Here is a 14,307-nt window from a genome sequence, read left to right on the forward strand (position 1 = left end):
TCATGAAAAGGAGTTGCCTGAAAGAAAACCTTCGACATGCTTATCAATCATTCAACATTATTCAGTGGCGTGCTCATTTTCTGCGACTACGCCACCGGCCGTGGCCTCCCTCACATACGCCTACGGAATCTGATTGATCATTTGGATTAATCCACGTCACTGAAAGAGAGGGATGCCTTACCAAATCATCATCGAAGATAACACAAAAAAAAAGTTAATGATGGGCCATTCGAGGCCACCCTTCCTTCTGGAGTATGAAGATTGTTCGACCATAATATCTTTGTTTCGTGTGCAAAAGCACTGGCCACGTCAATAGCCTTAAAAACTGATGGGCCTCAAACACAGATTAGTTCTTTTTAGCCATGCCGCCACGTAGGATGCTCGACATTGATTAGTCCGTCACATCAATAATTTTTTAATAAAATTAGCAGGAATGACTAAATTCATAATTTATCAAAAAATTTAGGACTAAAGTGCCAAATTGCCAAAATATTTAGAATAAAATTTGCACGTTTGAAAGGTTTAGAATGAATTGATAAATCATTAAAAGATTTATGACTTGATTAGTTAATTTGAAGGGTTTATAATGGAATAGATAACCGTATAAATGTTTTGAACTTTTTTTGGTAATCTCTATCCGACAGGGTTGAATGACGTGTGCATGTCTTTAGTGGAAGTTAATTGTCACAAACCGATGGATTGGCTTGATTTGATTGAGCCATGTCGGAGGGCTAACATAAGATGTCTAGCTTTTATTTTGATCTTCTTTGCAAGAAAAAAAGTGAATTTCATTAATTAAGTAAATACTAGACAAAATTGCTAGCCTTGCAACCTAGACAAGTCACATCGATGGGTTCCTTATTTTAATGTGCCAATGCCCACACGTTTCAATTCCTTTCGTTGGGTTATAATTTGTTTCTTAGCCTGATCTTAGCAATACCCAACTTCATTTTAACGTCTTGACCTAGTCTTTTAGGAATATGTTAAGGTTTGAAGTACGAAAAATTGCATCTCGACACTAAGGATTGAAACAACTTTATCATCATAGACTTTGCCGTCTTCAACTAGATCTTTGGCTTGACCGAGGCGTGTTGAGATCTCCGGTTAAACATGTAATAAAGTCGAGTTATCCAACTCTAGATAGACAATATCGTTGCCTCTCCTTGCAGAAATTAAAAGGCAACACATGCGATCAACTTGGCCAGATAGATTACCAGAACAGAACATTGTCGTCTTAAACACACCTGATAAATTGTCCTGCTCATTGGGTGATTTGGGCAAAATAACTTTTGTAGATGGTGTACATACGCTTTGCGAATTAGAACCCCTTGAGGATGACGGTCCGGTGGGTGTTCTGTCCTCGATCTGATTGGCCCCGGCTTCTTGGATCGCTTCTTCGGATTTCTTTTCTCACGACAAAGAAGAAAGTCCTTCTGAAAAGATCGTTCCAGATGCTTGATCAATGGATCCACATTATTCATCGCTGCGACATGGCACCGGTCACGGCCTCCCTCACATACGCCTACGGAATCTAATCGATCATGAGGATTAATTCGGGCCGCTGGAAGAAAGGGATCCCTTATCAAACCATCGTGGAAGGGAAACGTCAGAAAATCAATGATGAGGGCCCTCCGACCACTCTTCTGGTGCATAATGATTGTCCGAGCTCAGCGTCAGCATCCTTAACAACCCATGGGCCCAGCACAGATTTGTCCGCTTCGGGTCGTTACGAAGACATTTTCGTTCAGTGCGATTTCGTGCACAGTCAACACGTGCATGGAACCATATGCGATCAGCCAGTCTAAAATAATGAAAGATGCGACAGTGATCAGCCCTGTCCGATGATGAGAACGAGGAATATCCAATAGTTTGACACCAGTAGGCCAACCGCAGCATCGAACTTGAATTGTTTTCCCGACTCAACAATCAACCTGCTAAACTCGAACTTCGTTCCCGGATGCGTGTGGGAACGGACCGATTTAGAGAAGGACTTGCTCACGCTGTACACCCTCCCAATTGGTGGGACACCGGTAAACTGTTCTCCAAACTCCTCCTCGTACAATTAAAGGGTTACCCAACACGCATCAGCTCTTTGGAATTTATACTAAGCTAGCACAGACAGGTATGGCGTGCTGGCGGACCCATGTCCTTGGACTTTCTGCTCCGTTTTCTCTATTTTTAAAGTTCGCCTGGGGGCCAGCACAAAGCAGTGGAGTATGACAGCAAATTTAATAATTTTCCAGGCCATTAGCGTTTTAGAAAGAAAGGGTTAGTCTACTGTAAAGGAGCATGGATTTCGAGCAATTCCAAGATTCTTATTTCTTCCAAAAATTTGGGACTCAGACTAGTGAAGTTGCGTGAAGTATCTTCACTCACCGAGACCTCACATCGAGAGGAGTATGAAAGCAAGACAAAGCAGTCCATTAACTGAAATGAGCTTTCACACAACAGGTAGCCGCCTTCCCATTTGGTTGCTGCTGACATTACGATCTCCCCATTGGGTTGACCAATAACCTCAAGCTGAGTAGATCACATCGTGGATAAGCATGATTCAGGTCATGCATAGATCCAACAGTTCGGCATTTTTTTCGAAATGAGAAACTTACCCGATACCACTTTAGCTTGGCGAAATAATCACTCACGGAAAGCTTTGGCCTTTATAACTCATTCGGGGTGCCTGCTCGTTTGCTCAACCTTTACAGTGACTGCATATCAAGTTCAAAACCAATCGCTGGAAAAACCAATTTTTATCCAAAACGGACCAAAAATGGTTAAAAAAAGGGATCTTGGATAGCGACATCTAATCCTCTATATAAGTTTGTTACTCTCTCTCTCTCTCCCAGCCCTTCATACCGAGAGAAGCCAACATAGCCATTGAGGGAAAAGAATGGCAGCCTCAGAAGCGAAGAATTTTGCCACAATCCTGCTGTTTTCATTAGCTATCGCATCCTGCACATCCCCAAGCTCCGCCCTTGGAGACCTTCCCAACGAAAATAGCACCGACTTCATCAGGACATCATGCAGCAAAACGACCTACCCCAAACTCTGCTTCAGCTCCCTCTCAAGCCATGCCGCCGCCATCCAGATGAGTCCTAAGCTCCTCGCCTGCACGGCCCTGGATGTGACCCTGAAGAATGCACGCTCAGTGTCGGTCTTGATGGTGAATCTTTCCAGAAGCCAAGGCTTGAAGCCTAGAGAGGCGGCAGCCATGCAGGACTGCATGGAGTTGCTGGGTGACGCGGTTGATGAGCTCAGGAGGTCCATCGCCGAGATGAAGGACCTGAAAGAACGTGACTTCAAGCTGATGATCAGCGACGTGCAAACTTGGGCGAGCGCCGCCTTGACGGACGAGGACACTTGCTCCGACGGGTTTGCAGGGAAGGAGATGGATGGGAAAGTGAAGACAGTCGTGAGAGCCTGGATTGTGACTCTTTCTCACCTCACTAGTAATGCTCTGGCCTTGATCAATGCATACGCCTCTCTACATGGATAGCTACGTTTTCTTGTATTGGTCCCGGTGGTCCTACTACTTATGTGCGGCTACAGAATTCATTTTGCACCTGATGTATTGTTGGCATTATGTACATAGCCGCTACAAGCGTGGTTTTAAGGTCTTCGGATATTATTAAGTTGAGATGCTTCTTAAGTAGAAGCACTGAACTTCAAGTTCTTCTAAGCTTTACTTTGCTAGATGAAATTTGTTTCCGCCATATAAACTTTTGCCTCTAATTTGGCACGGCGAAATTCCTTGTCCCTTCTATTTATCTTGCTCATCTTTGAAGAAGACACTCGAGCGATTCCTTCGAAATGGACCAGCCACAACTATCGGACATAACCGCTCTCAAACTCTTCTGTCAACCGAACGTTATTGAGAAACCACTCTCTGTGCTCTCCCTCTAGGTGCTGTTAAAATATGCAACAAAACATCAAGAAACAAGCCTGTGACGGCCAAAATCGCTTAAAACAAAACTGTCGTCTTTCACAACCAAGGGTCCTCCAATTAACACTGACAGGTAAACACTGTACTCTGAAACTTTCAAATGAAAGAGCATCATCCCAAAGCCAATTCTACAGCCTGCTCAGAAAAGGAAAGCGCTGGGTTCTCATCTTTTGTAGCGCCTAACGAACCATGAATTTGGACATCGTGCTATTTGGCACATATTTCACATGCGCGCAGGGGAAACTAACTTGCTAGTTTAATTGAAAATGGTTAGTACATTGAAACCAAAAGACACCCTCAGGAAGTTCTCTTGGGTGGGGACATGTTGCTAATGAGCGATCCCGTTGTTTTGACAGCAAAAATCTGCACCAACAATCCTGCGAAATTCAATTGGAACATCATAGTGAGTACATTCTGATATATGAAACAACTTGATTTAGATGAAGAGCCAAGGGATCTGGAGCTAACCGAAAAGAATACGTCCCGCCTCAAGAATTTTGAACTTCTTTGCTTCCATGAGATGAACATTAAGGATGTCCTACATGGGAATAGATAGAGCCGTGAGAATAAAGAACTGCAGCATCCACTAATTGTATCTACAGAACAAATAGATGTGAAATCAGAAGCGTATAGTTTTATCTTGCTCCTATGCTAATTCTTTCCAGCTACATCTGTATCTATGCCCATCAAAAAGGTAAAATTGATCAGGAGTTCATCATGAAATTTGTTTAAACAAAGTTTTCTTCTAGTTCATCTCCCAAAGTATGCACTATGCCAACACAATCTGTAGGAAGTAGACAAGACTTTTTTTTTTTCCCCTCATGAGTACAACTATTTCTTAACCTATTTTTTTGAAGTTTCTGTCCTTAACTTCACAGCTTCCCTGTCTCCTTTTTTTATGTTTTATTTTTCTTTCCAGGTCTAGGTCTCTCTTTCTTAGATGCTTAATCCTGAGAGCTTATGACTGAAAATTTTCTTCTCTATAGAAAGCAACAGGAAGCAATTTGTTGATAATAAATCAGAACTATGAGAGGACAAAACTCGTTACCTCCAATCTTAAATCAACCTTAGAAAGACAAGCAATCGATAGAAGTATTGATGCAGCCGCTGCAAATATGTAAAATCGTAAAAAATTCACTCGACTTCGTCTTTGACCTTGTCAACACCAAGAAAAAAGAAAAAGAAAAATTAGGTCAGCATTTGAAGATTAGCACGTTGCAACTCCAGAAGAAGTTGAAAATTTCAAGTACCTAATTCACCAGCAATAAGTGACAGGAACGCTGTAGCAAGAGATGATACAGCAAGCGGACTTATGATATTCCCTTTTGAAATTGATAGAACTAGATGCACTGCTCCCATTAGTTGAATAACAGCCTGCAACAAAGAGACTAAGCTGTTAGCCACATTCTGAAAACAAGGTAATATTACCAGCAGTTACGGCAATAATCCACAGAACAACAACAATTTGATCCACCATGAGAACGTCCCACAAAATTCCAGTTAAAGAACACGACATCATTATATGGCTTATAATCTATCAGCTGGCAACTACAATTGCAGCCACGCTTTGACTATCCTCTGGAGTGTAAGGACATATACATTTGACCAGTCTAATTGTCACTCTTCAGCAATAAACAGGAATAAGGACATAGATGAAGTCTTAACACAGTACAATCTGAACTTTGTCTATCGAAAAGAAGGAAAAAAAGAAAAGAAAAGGAAAACACTATGCAAAAGGGAAGCATGAGAAGTGAAAAGACAAAAACACAGCTACAGGATAGACGAGGGCATATTACCTGAATTGAGATCAATGCTCGTAAGCAAGACCTGCCTTGGGCTACTTTCTGATACCCTAAGCAAAAAGCACAAACAAGTATACGATAAATTTCAATAGATATGAACATGAGGAATGCGTGAATTCACAAAAACACTTACCAAATGATAAGAAGGAGGATAATAAAGAAATGAAAACGAGGTGAAAGAGCAATAAGGATTAACAGAAGCTTACGGGAGTCAACAACCATGCGGAAGGAGAAATCCGAGCCATCCGTCCCACTTGGCCGACCCGTCGAAGGCCTCCTCTGCTGCATTTTGATCTTTTCCTCCCTATTGGCCCTTGAAGGTGTTGTTAGGACTCCCTGCCGCAAGCTACAACGTATTTCAAATGGAAGAGCTATCACCGTGAAGTTCGAATTTTTGTATTTCAACATCCATCTGGGATCACCCGAGTGTGCTAAAAGGGCCCTTTTAAATAAAATACCGGATGCAATAACCAGAAGTCGAGGACAACTCAAAATTAAGCAGATAGTTTCTATAGGCTAAAGTTCATATCACAGAAATCAGGACATCAGTTGACTTAAACACATTAGACTCTGTGCAACACATTCCGCTCCAAGCTTAAAGCCCTACCACCACTGAAACTAAAATCCTAGATGGCTTCTACCTAAAGGGCAGATTTTAAGCCACACCCATTTTACAGTATCGCATCTAGAAACGCTGGAAAAAAGAAAAACATGAAAATAGAGCCAAACGGGAAAATGCAGAAAAATAAGGATGAAGCAGAAAGTGAGAATTGCCCTAATGCCCAGGATACGCAAAACAGAGTTTAGGAATGCAGAAGAAGAAGACATGCTCGCAACAATCACTAATCGGGGAATGAATTATAGACCGAGATTTTGGGGGGGACACGAAACAGATCTGAATGAGGAGTAGAAAATTAGCCGATCGATTACCGATTTTCACAAGAACCGCGAGACCATCAGGAAATCAACACATCAGAAACGAAGACATCTGCAGTTTAGGGTATAAGAGGCTTACCGACAATAACTGTCAAGCGAACAACCTCGAGGACAACACCAAAGAACTCGAGGCGTGTAGCAGAGACGGAGAGATTAGAGAGATAGAGAGAGAGAGAGAGAGAAGGGTTTTAGGAAATTGCTCAGTTCTTTTTCTCTCTTTAACTGAAAAGAAGAAGAAGGAAGAGATGTTTGTTTTCAATAAATCTTTCTTTTCTAAGTTTAAAATAAAAACCATTATTTTATTATAGTTTATTATATCACGGAAAAAAAAGTGCCAATATTTTCTTTTCCATACAATTATTAGAGATTGAAGTCAAATTTGCAAAATTTGGGAGCCAAAAAAAGAGAGTAAACTAGGGAACTCTATCCTTTGGCAACAAATCCAATGGGTCGCCACATATGTCCATTTCCCAAAAACGTTAGCCGAAGAGTCATTTTTCAAGATAATGATATTATTTTTTAGGGATTAATGCCAAATCCCCTTTTTTTCATCATAATTATTAATTATTATAAAATGCAAAAGCCTCATCATAAGAATTAAACTCCATACCCATTCAAGGTGCCAATTTGATTTGTTTCTTCATATATGAATTGGTTTCGATTTGTTTCTTATGATTTTATATTTCAATCTGAGCTTGTAATAAAGAATTATAGTAGTCTTAAAAAAAATATGAAGGAAATGTTGGGTCAAAATTTGAAACCGGTTGAGAAAGTTTACAAATTTCCTCCACAAAATCTTGTGACTGACCTTTGATCGTCTCATCGGCATTATCATTCTATAGAGACGGTCATCTTAGCAGTCTCCTATCCTATGAAAATCAATTGGAAATCATTTTTTCACCGTTTGAAAAGAACCTATTTATATTTGGACATGCGTTAGCGACTTGGGCACGAGCAGCCCGAGAACTAAGCAGGAACACCAAAGTCTCAGACTCTCAGGTCTTGCCTCTGTTGACTATAGTGTGGCCTTGATGACCTAGGCTTGGGGGTCGGGGACTTGGTACGCGCCCGAGTCCCGGGTATGAGGACAAGCAAGGGCACCAATTTCGGATCCTCAAAAGTAATTAAAAAATGGTTATCGACTTAATTATAATTGATCTATGTATCATTTTTGTTTTTGAGAATAAAAATTCAAGTCCGATCTTGGAGATCTCTCCATGAAGTGAGGAGTCGTCTCTAGCAAAACCTCAAAAAAATGAGCAATCACACACTTCCTATAGCAATTTATCAATCTCAGTCTACCATTTCGTCAAACACCCGTCACTTTTGCTAATGTATGGATAAGTTTGATATAAGTGAGAAGGTCCATTCCAATTAGGTTCACGAATTAATAAGTTATCAAAATTTGAATACAAATTATCCCACTAGTCTATTCTACAAAAATGACATTGAGTAAGTTTTTTCTAGACAAAATATTCAATAATATATGCTAGTGGTTGATGAAGCATATCAAGATTTTTCGGTTGCAAGAGGAGTTTCAAGTCTCGGTTTACGTTTTATTCACGCATTCACAATTTTATGAATTACATCGCATCGTGCATTTCATAGTACATATCTGCTAACACAATAAAAGGACATAATTTATATGTCAAAATCCAATGAATTCGAAAGATAAGCATCTATCATTGAGTTGGTCTAACAACTTATTTTTCTCCTTTGATTTCACATGTTGCGGTCGTCCACGCAACCAGTCTCCACCTATGTACGATGCATGTAATCCTGTTGGTTCGGAAAAACGAAAAGGCGAAGATACAGGGATCTGCACTTCAGGGGAGACGGTTGATGAGTTCCTTTTGCATCTTCCCGTTTTATGGCCCTATTGTTATTTATTGAAGAAAGCCAGGACACCAACGAGAGGAGCATTGATATATGTTGTCGGCTCCGAGTGTGCAATGTCGACTCTAGAATCGTCGTACCAATCCTGGATGTTGGGCCCTCCAACAACGGCCCCGGTCAGCTGGTTTGGATTCGGGCCGCTGCTCGCGAAGTATGGCGCCCCATCCTTGCAACCGATACGTTGCGGGTGTTGATCTAGGGACGGCAAGGAAGAGCCTCTGTGATGGATCTTCTGAGGGAATTTCCCGCCATATCCCACCATGTACGACATGTTCTTCGGGTTGCTTCCTAATATATAGTCCACCTGCAAAATGGAACGACTGTAGATTAATCTAACGGATCTTTGATTTTGCCATTCTCTGTTAAGCTTGCCGATTACTTCAACGATTTTAGTTAATGTTCAACTGCAACTTGCTCAGCTTTCTTAATTTCCCATGATGCGGAGGAAAGAATTATCACTTGGAAATGTAATCGGCGTGAGATGTACCTGGCCTCTAGCTAATTGAATGAGCCTGTCCGGAGTGGCCTTTACATCGCCGCATTGAATGACCTGATTGGTGCTGTTCAGGTAGCGAGCATAGACGACGAGAAGAAAGGACAGAGCCGTGGCGTGCTGCAAGTTGCTCCCTCCTGGTTTGACTAGGAGTCCCCCTGCATGAGTTGACAGATGAAGCTAAGGTTGCTCACTCAAGGATGAAATGAAAATGTGTAGACAAACCCAAGTTCGACTGTTGGATCAAGAATTCAGCAGGGAAGGTTACTAAATGCAAAGTCACTACTCCTCATTTATTGACAAAATTAGCGGAAATTAGAGAAGAAACGAGAACCTGGAGCGTGAAAATTACCAGGGGAGTAGCTGACGTATTTGGTCGGCGATTCAGGCAAAACAGAGCATACAAACTTGTCGGAATTGACCACGAAGTTATCGGTGTAGTTGTTATTCTTCAAGACAACCTGCCGCACAAACAGTGGGAAGCAGAAGTAATGCATAAGATACACGGAGCTTTTCCCGGAGTGATATTTTGATAGCAGCAATGAAGGATGACCTTGGAAGATAGGACATTGATACCGGCATGCTTTGTGTCCCACCCGAACTCGGCAAAGCTACCGCCTACAAAAGGAACGGAGTAGAAGGTTTTCAAGTTATAGTAGTTCAGATAATGTCTGTTATCCACGACATAGTTCCAGTATTTAGGTGCCTTGGTCGCCTTGTATAACCATGATGCTGCCCAAAGCAACTCGTCCTGTAATTTTCAAGCGAACTCTTTCAGAAGTCAAAACTCTTTGAAAGGTAATGTTTCAAAATTAGAGAGCATTTTACTAACTGTTGCATACCACGTAACCGCTGAAATCACAGTAAAATGGGCACACCGATGGTCCGAGATGGTCGTTGTACGACCCCTTGTACTTATCCGCAAACTCAAACACCTGGTCCACGTATAAGATGTCCTTATAAATTCATTTTCCAAGACTAATATGCATACTTGTACAGCTTTTGTATTGTTGTAAAAAGGGATGTTGATGCTCGGGGATTACCGTTTTAGCACGGTTTAGAAGCTGCCTTGAATAGGGACGATCGTCGTGTTTAAAAGCCAAAGAAGCAGCGGCCAAAGCGGCGGCAATCTCAGCCGAAACTTCTGAGCCAGGGAACTGTGCACTCACGGCATAAGGGGTTCGAGGGGTGTCCATGTCCTCAGGCCTCTCCCAGCAGTTGTGGTCGCCATAAGGTTCTCCAACCTGTGCAAACACGATCCCGGGCACGCTCGTGGCCTTGAGGAAGTAGTCGGTGGCCCAGCGGATCGCGTCGAGCGCGTGTGGGAGATCCGGGCCCATTGGCCCCCTGAACTCAACTACGCTCCAAGCGAGCATTGTGGTGGAAAATGCCATGGGGAAGTTGAACTTGACGTTGTCGCCCGCGTCGTAGTAACCGCCCACCAAATCGACCTGCGAGACAGATTGGATGTATGCAGTGACACAAACTCAAGGCAAACACTTCAACTGATATCTGGTAAACATGCTGCTACATTTATCAGAAAATAGAGGATTGGATCGTTGGAATTTTCCCCAACCTTTCTTTGCTTCTCTCTTATAAGAGGAATTCAAATCGAAGGAAACACGTTGACATACAATTTTCTTTAATTCAATTTCTTGACCAACCGGTAGCAGATAATGTTTTGTATTATTAGATTAATCCTTATCAATTACCAGCACGGAAAAAAAATCTATATTTTTTGGGCACGGAACAATGGAATCCTGCTACATATGAATGGCAACGGACAGATCCATATGTCTACTGCGAATTACATCATTTGGACAAATCTAATGTTCCTAAAATGAGCACATTTTTTCCGCAAGCAATCATAATTACATCTAACATGTCATAGTGGGGAGAGGAATGTGAATATTTTTAGTGCGACTTCTGCTTTGCTATACCCTTCACGGGAGAGATATGACCCAACCGACCTAAAGACTTTCAATAGTAACGCATGAAAGTGCAATGAGAAATGGGCAGATCTCTTTCCAGGCTAGAGGTGAGGATTTTAATAGCCTCCTGGAATACGATAAGCTCAAAATGAAATTGGCACAATTTACTAAATTGAGTCAGCCAAGGAGATTATCCATGAAGGATCTCGGGTCACATGCTTGAATCTCAAGGAAGAAAAGTAGAGGAGTGCATTTACCAATTCACTTTTTCCACGACAAGCGAAACGATCTTTTTGTTGCTGGAAAATATAGCAAAAGTGGCAGTTGCTTTCTTCTCTTTACACAAATCAGTTCTGCAGTTTGAAGTTGGTCTTGTCAAACCGTGCGCGTTTCTTACAAGCCTCGAACGCGAAGCTGCTTAAGCAGACGCGTGCACCGATTTCCTATGCATTGACGTCGACCGATGGAAAGGGATTTTGTTTCGTCAAATAATGGATTCTCGTGCCATTTCAATGTTCATAACGTATGATCTTCCCTTATCGGGCTTGTTATGTTATTGAAAAAGAAAAATGCTGAACAATAGAACTTCAAATAAAGACTTCATTTATGACCATCTTTTCTTCGCTCATAGCTCTGTATGAATTCGTGTATCGTACGGTTGGATCCATATTTTATAACGCAATTCCATAGTTCAATTTCCATGTCCCTTCTTGCAATGTGTTGAATAACTTCTCTATGGTCATACAGTTAATCTCATAAGCATTGAAAGGCCCGCTGCTAATGGGGGGACGTTACCCAGCCGGGGTCAAAAAACCAAAGGGGCCAAAGCAGGACGTAAGGAAGGCGACAAGCTCATCTTTAAAATCGTAACCTGGATCAGAATTATGAGCATTTATAGTAACTAAACTGGACTTACTCGGGGAGGGAGAGAGAGAGAGAGAGAGAGAGGGGGAAGATGAACGTACGCCGATTTGGGCTCCATCGCGAAGACCAGAATCCTTCCTCCAAGTCATTCTCTGTGATGGAGGCAGCTTGCCCGATCTCTGCCCTTCGAAGAAGAGAATGCTCTTCCTCAATGCATCTCCATAATCGTGCCCTGAGACCGAAACCGCCATCGCTGCCATCAATGCCATCGCAGTTCCAACTCCGACGAAGACACGACTGCTTCTCGTCTTCCCCATCACGTCTCTATTTCTCCCGTGCGAATGTAGAAGAAACCGAACGATGAGGAATGTGCGAATGGCCAAATGTGGTGATGAGTGTATATAGAGTAACGATGACGAAGGTGAAAGAAATAAAGAGTGTGCGAGACTTGTGCGGATGGAAAAGGTGGGGGGGTGGCGGCACAGGCGCGTGTGTAGTAGCCTGCGTGTAAGGCGTCTATCTTCACTGCATTTGGACTTTTGTTAGCGTTGATTCCTTGTTCGCCCCTCCTGCCTTTTGTAACAAGGACAACATACATTGCGGGGAAATATATATCGAGACATATAAGCTACATTTAGCTACTCTAGATTTGTAGCTACCATAAGCCCAGAATAGGAATGTAATTCATGGATTTTTTTTTTTAAAGTGGATTTTTCATATATGATCATGTCCATTATTTGGTGGAAACTATATATCATCAGAGATGGTAAGAAATAATTAAGATTTACTACTAGAAAGGCCACAAATGCTCAAATGGAGGAAATCACCAAAAAATTTATAAATTGATTGCACTTATGTCAATTCAGTCATAAATTTTTCGATTGTGCCAATTAAGCTACAAATTTTTTTCACATTTTGCCAATTGCATTCATTTGGCTAATTTTAGCTGAAAAATCATTAACACAGACACTTACTGTCTTACCTGGGATAGCTGGCACTGATGTGAATAATTTTTAATTTAATTATTTTAAATTAAATTTATTTTATTTTAAATTTTCTAATTATTTTAATTTTTAATTTATTTTATTTTAATTTAATTTATTTTAATTTTCTAATTATTTTAATTTTTAATTTAATTTATTTTAATTTTCTAATTATTTTAAATTTTTTTTTTGGAGTGAAGGTCAAAAGAGTTGTCGTCCAACCCATGCTAGCCATAGGGGTGGGCATCCCGGCCCTTATCGACTTGGGGTAAGGGCTATGGTGCCCTTGATATGATTAGCACATGCATCGGGCGGTGCCGCCATGCCTAGCCAGCTACAGCAAGGGCTGTGAGCCCATGCTTGTGGCCAGCAAGGGTTAGCCTCTCCCTCCCTCCAAAAAAAAAAAAAAAAAGAAGTAAGGAAAAGAAAAAAACAAAAAAAATATTTTATTAAGAAATTCAAAATATTATTAGAAATGTCCAGATCATCATTATAAGACGGCGGATGGCTAACATCTACTCCACAATTTCTTGCTAAAATTGGCTAGATAGAATCAATTGGCATAATTAAAAGATTTAGAACTGAATTGGCGAATGTCTAATATCTACATCCATGATTTCCTACTCAAATTGGCCGAATAGAATCAATTGGTATAGTTAAAAGATTTATGACTAAATTGTAACACGTTTAGGACTTTTTTGGTAATTATCCCCTCAAATAGAGATAGCCTTTAGCAATCAATTTGTGATTGTTGTAATTATTATTAATTATTATTATTATTATTATTATTATTATTATTATTGAAAATAAAAATTCAGAAAATGGGTTAAGAAAATGCTACTTCTTGTTTTCTTAATCTGATTCATGCCTTCAATTGCTTGGTCGCCGGTTGACATGTGTGCTTAAATTGAAATGTTAAATTGCCCTTATTCGTGTGTGCACGCTCTTCTGCGGGGAATTAGAATTCTAATTAGGAGTTAATGATGCTAGACTACTGCTTTGCGAATACAAGTTGGGTTTGATAATCATTGCTTTTAATTAATCCCTCGTTTGATTAGGGGGTGGTTGGGTTGATCGATTGCTTGTTTGTTCACCAAATAGTGAGTTAGGCTTATCTCATACAGAATTTAGTCTCTAATTTCAAGCTTATGGGGTTCTTATCCCAAGGCTTCCAAACGAGGCCATGTATTGTATTTGCCCGACGAGTATAAGGTTTTCTTTCTCGTACCTTACTTTGAGCCTTTTGAATACTTGTGTGCTTAATGCTTGCACTCTCAATACTTGTTTGTTTCATTACCACATTGTACTTCAATAACTTGTTTGTCAATTTCCTTTTTAAACTGGTCAGTGATAGTTTAGGGTCATAATAAACCTCCCAAGAACATTGCACAATCACTTAGTGGCTTCGATACCTTTAGATTTATAAGTGATAATCGAGATTGCATGACCACTTTAAATAAAC

The 14,307-nt window shown here is 40.8% G+C and overlaps 3 protein-coding genes across 4 annotated transcripts; 1 reads left to right on the top strand and 2 right to left on the bottom strand.

The window, feature by feature from the left end:
• Positions 1-2,715: 2,715 nt before the first annotated feature.
• On the top strand, positions 2,716-3,749 carry LOC104449598 (21 kDa protein). The gene has a single exon (XM_010063816.3). It carries the CDS (start codon positions 2,888-2,890, stop codon positions 3,491-3,493), a length of 606 nt encoding a protein of 201 aa, XP_010062118.1. The 5' UTR covers positions 2,716-2,887; the 3' UTR covers positions 3,494-3,749.
• Positions 3,750-3,926: 177 nt separating this feature from the next.
• On the bottom strand, positions 3,927-6,905 carry LOC104449605. 2 transcript variants are annotated; one of them, XM_010063828.2, is made up of 7 exons: positions 6,758-6,905; positions 5,949-6,088; positions 5,737-5,792; positions 5,191-5,314; positions 4,989-5,095; positions 4,409-4,478; positions 3,927-4,317 (listed from the first exon to the last, which is right to left on the bottom strand). In XM_010063828.2, exons 2-7 carry the CDS (start codon positions 6,028-6,030, stop codon positions 4,238-4,240), a joined length of 519 nt encoding a protein of 172 aa, XP_010062130.1. In that variant the 5' UTR covers positions 6,031-6,088; positions 6,758-6,905; the 3' UTR covers positions 3,927-4,237. The 2 variants fall into 2 exon arrangements, with proteins under 2 accessions (XP_010062130.1, XP_010062137.1); XM_010063835.3 differs by having other exon boundaries at positions 5,949-6,078; positions 6,758-6,902.
• A 1,308-nt stretch (positions 6,906-8,213) lies between these two features.
• On the bottom strand, positions 8,214-12,241 carry LOC104449620 (endoglucanase 4). The gene is made up of 7 exons (XM_010063848.3): positions 11,964-12,241; positions 10,111-10,518; positions 9,910-10,002; positions 9,621-9,818; positions 9,420-9,528; positions 9,062-9,225; positions 8,214-8,878 (listed from the first exon to the last, which is right to left on the bottom strand). Exons 1-7 carry the CDS (start codon positions 12,177-12,179, stop codon positions 8,561-8,563), a joined length of 1,506 nt encoding a protein of 501 aa, XP_010062150.2. The 5' UTR covers positions 12,180-12,241; the 3' UTR covers positions 8,214-8,560.
• Positions 12,242-14,307: the final 2,066 nt, after the last annotated feature.

Source organism: Eucalyptus grandis, chromosome 1, assembly GCF_016545825.1.
Source record: "Eucalyptus grandis isolate ANBG69807.140 chromosome 1, ASM1654582v1, whole genome shotgun sequence".
NCBI lineage: Eukaryota > Viridiplantae > Streptophyta > Magnoliopsida > Myrtales > Myrtaceae > Eucalyptus > Eucalyptus grandis.

What these genes read in the sequence shown, in the direction of transcription:
- LOC104449620 (XM_010063848.3), bottom strand. Translation starts at nt 12,179, where the DNA reads ATGGGGAAGACGAGAAGCAGTCGTGTCTTCGTCGGAGTTGGAACTGCG. An exon ending in GCGATGGAGCCCAAATCGGC is followed by an intron (nt 10,519 to 11,963) that starts GTACGTTCATCT and finishes TCTGTCTCGCAG; the next exon opens with GTCGATTTGGTGGGCGGTTA. An exon ending in TCAATGTCCTATCTTCCAAG is followed by an intron (nt 9,529 to 9,620) that starts GTCATCCTTCAT and finishes TTTGTGCGGCAG; the next exon opens with GTTGTCTTGAAGAATAACAA.
- LOC104449598 (XM_010063816.3), top strand. Translation starts at nt 2,888, where the DNA reads ATGGCAGCCTCAGAAGCGAAGAATTTTGCCACAATCCTGCTGTTTTCA.
- LOC104449605 (XM_010063828.2), bottom strand. Translation starts at nt 6,030, where the DNA reads ATGCAGCAGAGGAGGCCTTCGACGGGTCGGCCAAGTGGGACGGATGGC. An exon ending in CCGCATGGTTGTTGACTCCC is followed by an intron (nt 5,793 to 5,948) that starts GTAAGCTTCTGT and finishes CTTTTTGCTTAG; the next exon opens with GGTATCAGAAAGTAGCCCAA. An exon ending in GGCGGGACGTATTCTTTTCG is followed by an intron (nt 4,318 to 4,408) that starts GTTAGCTCCAGA and finishes TGAATTTCGCAG; the next exon opens with GATTGTTGGTGCAGATTTTT.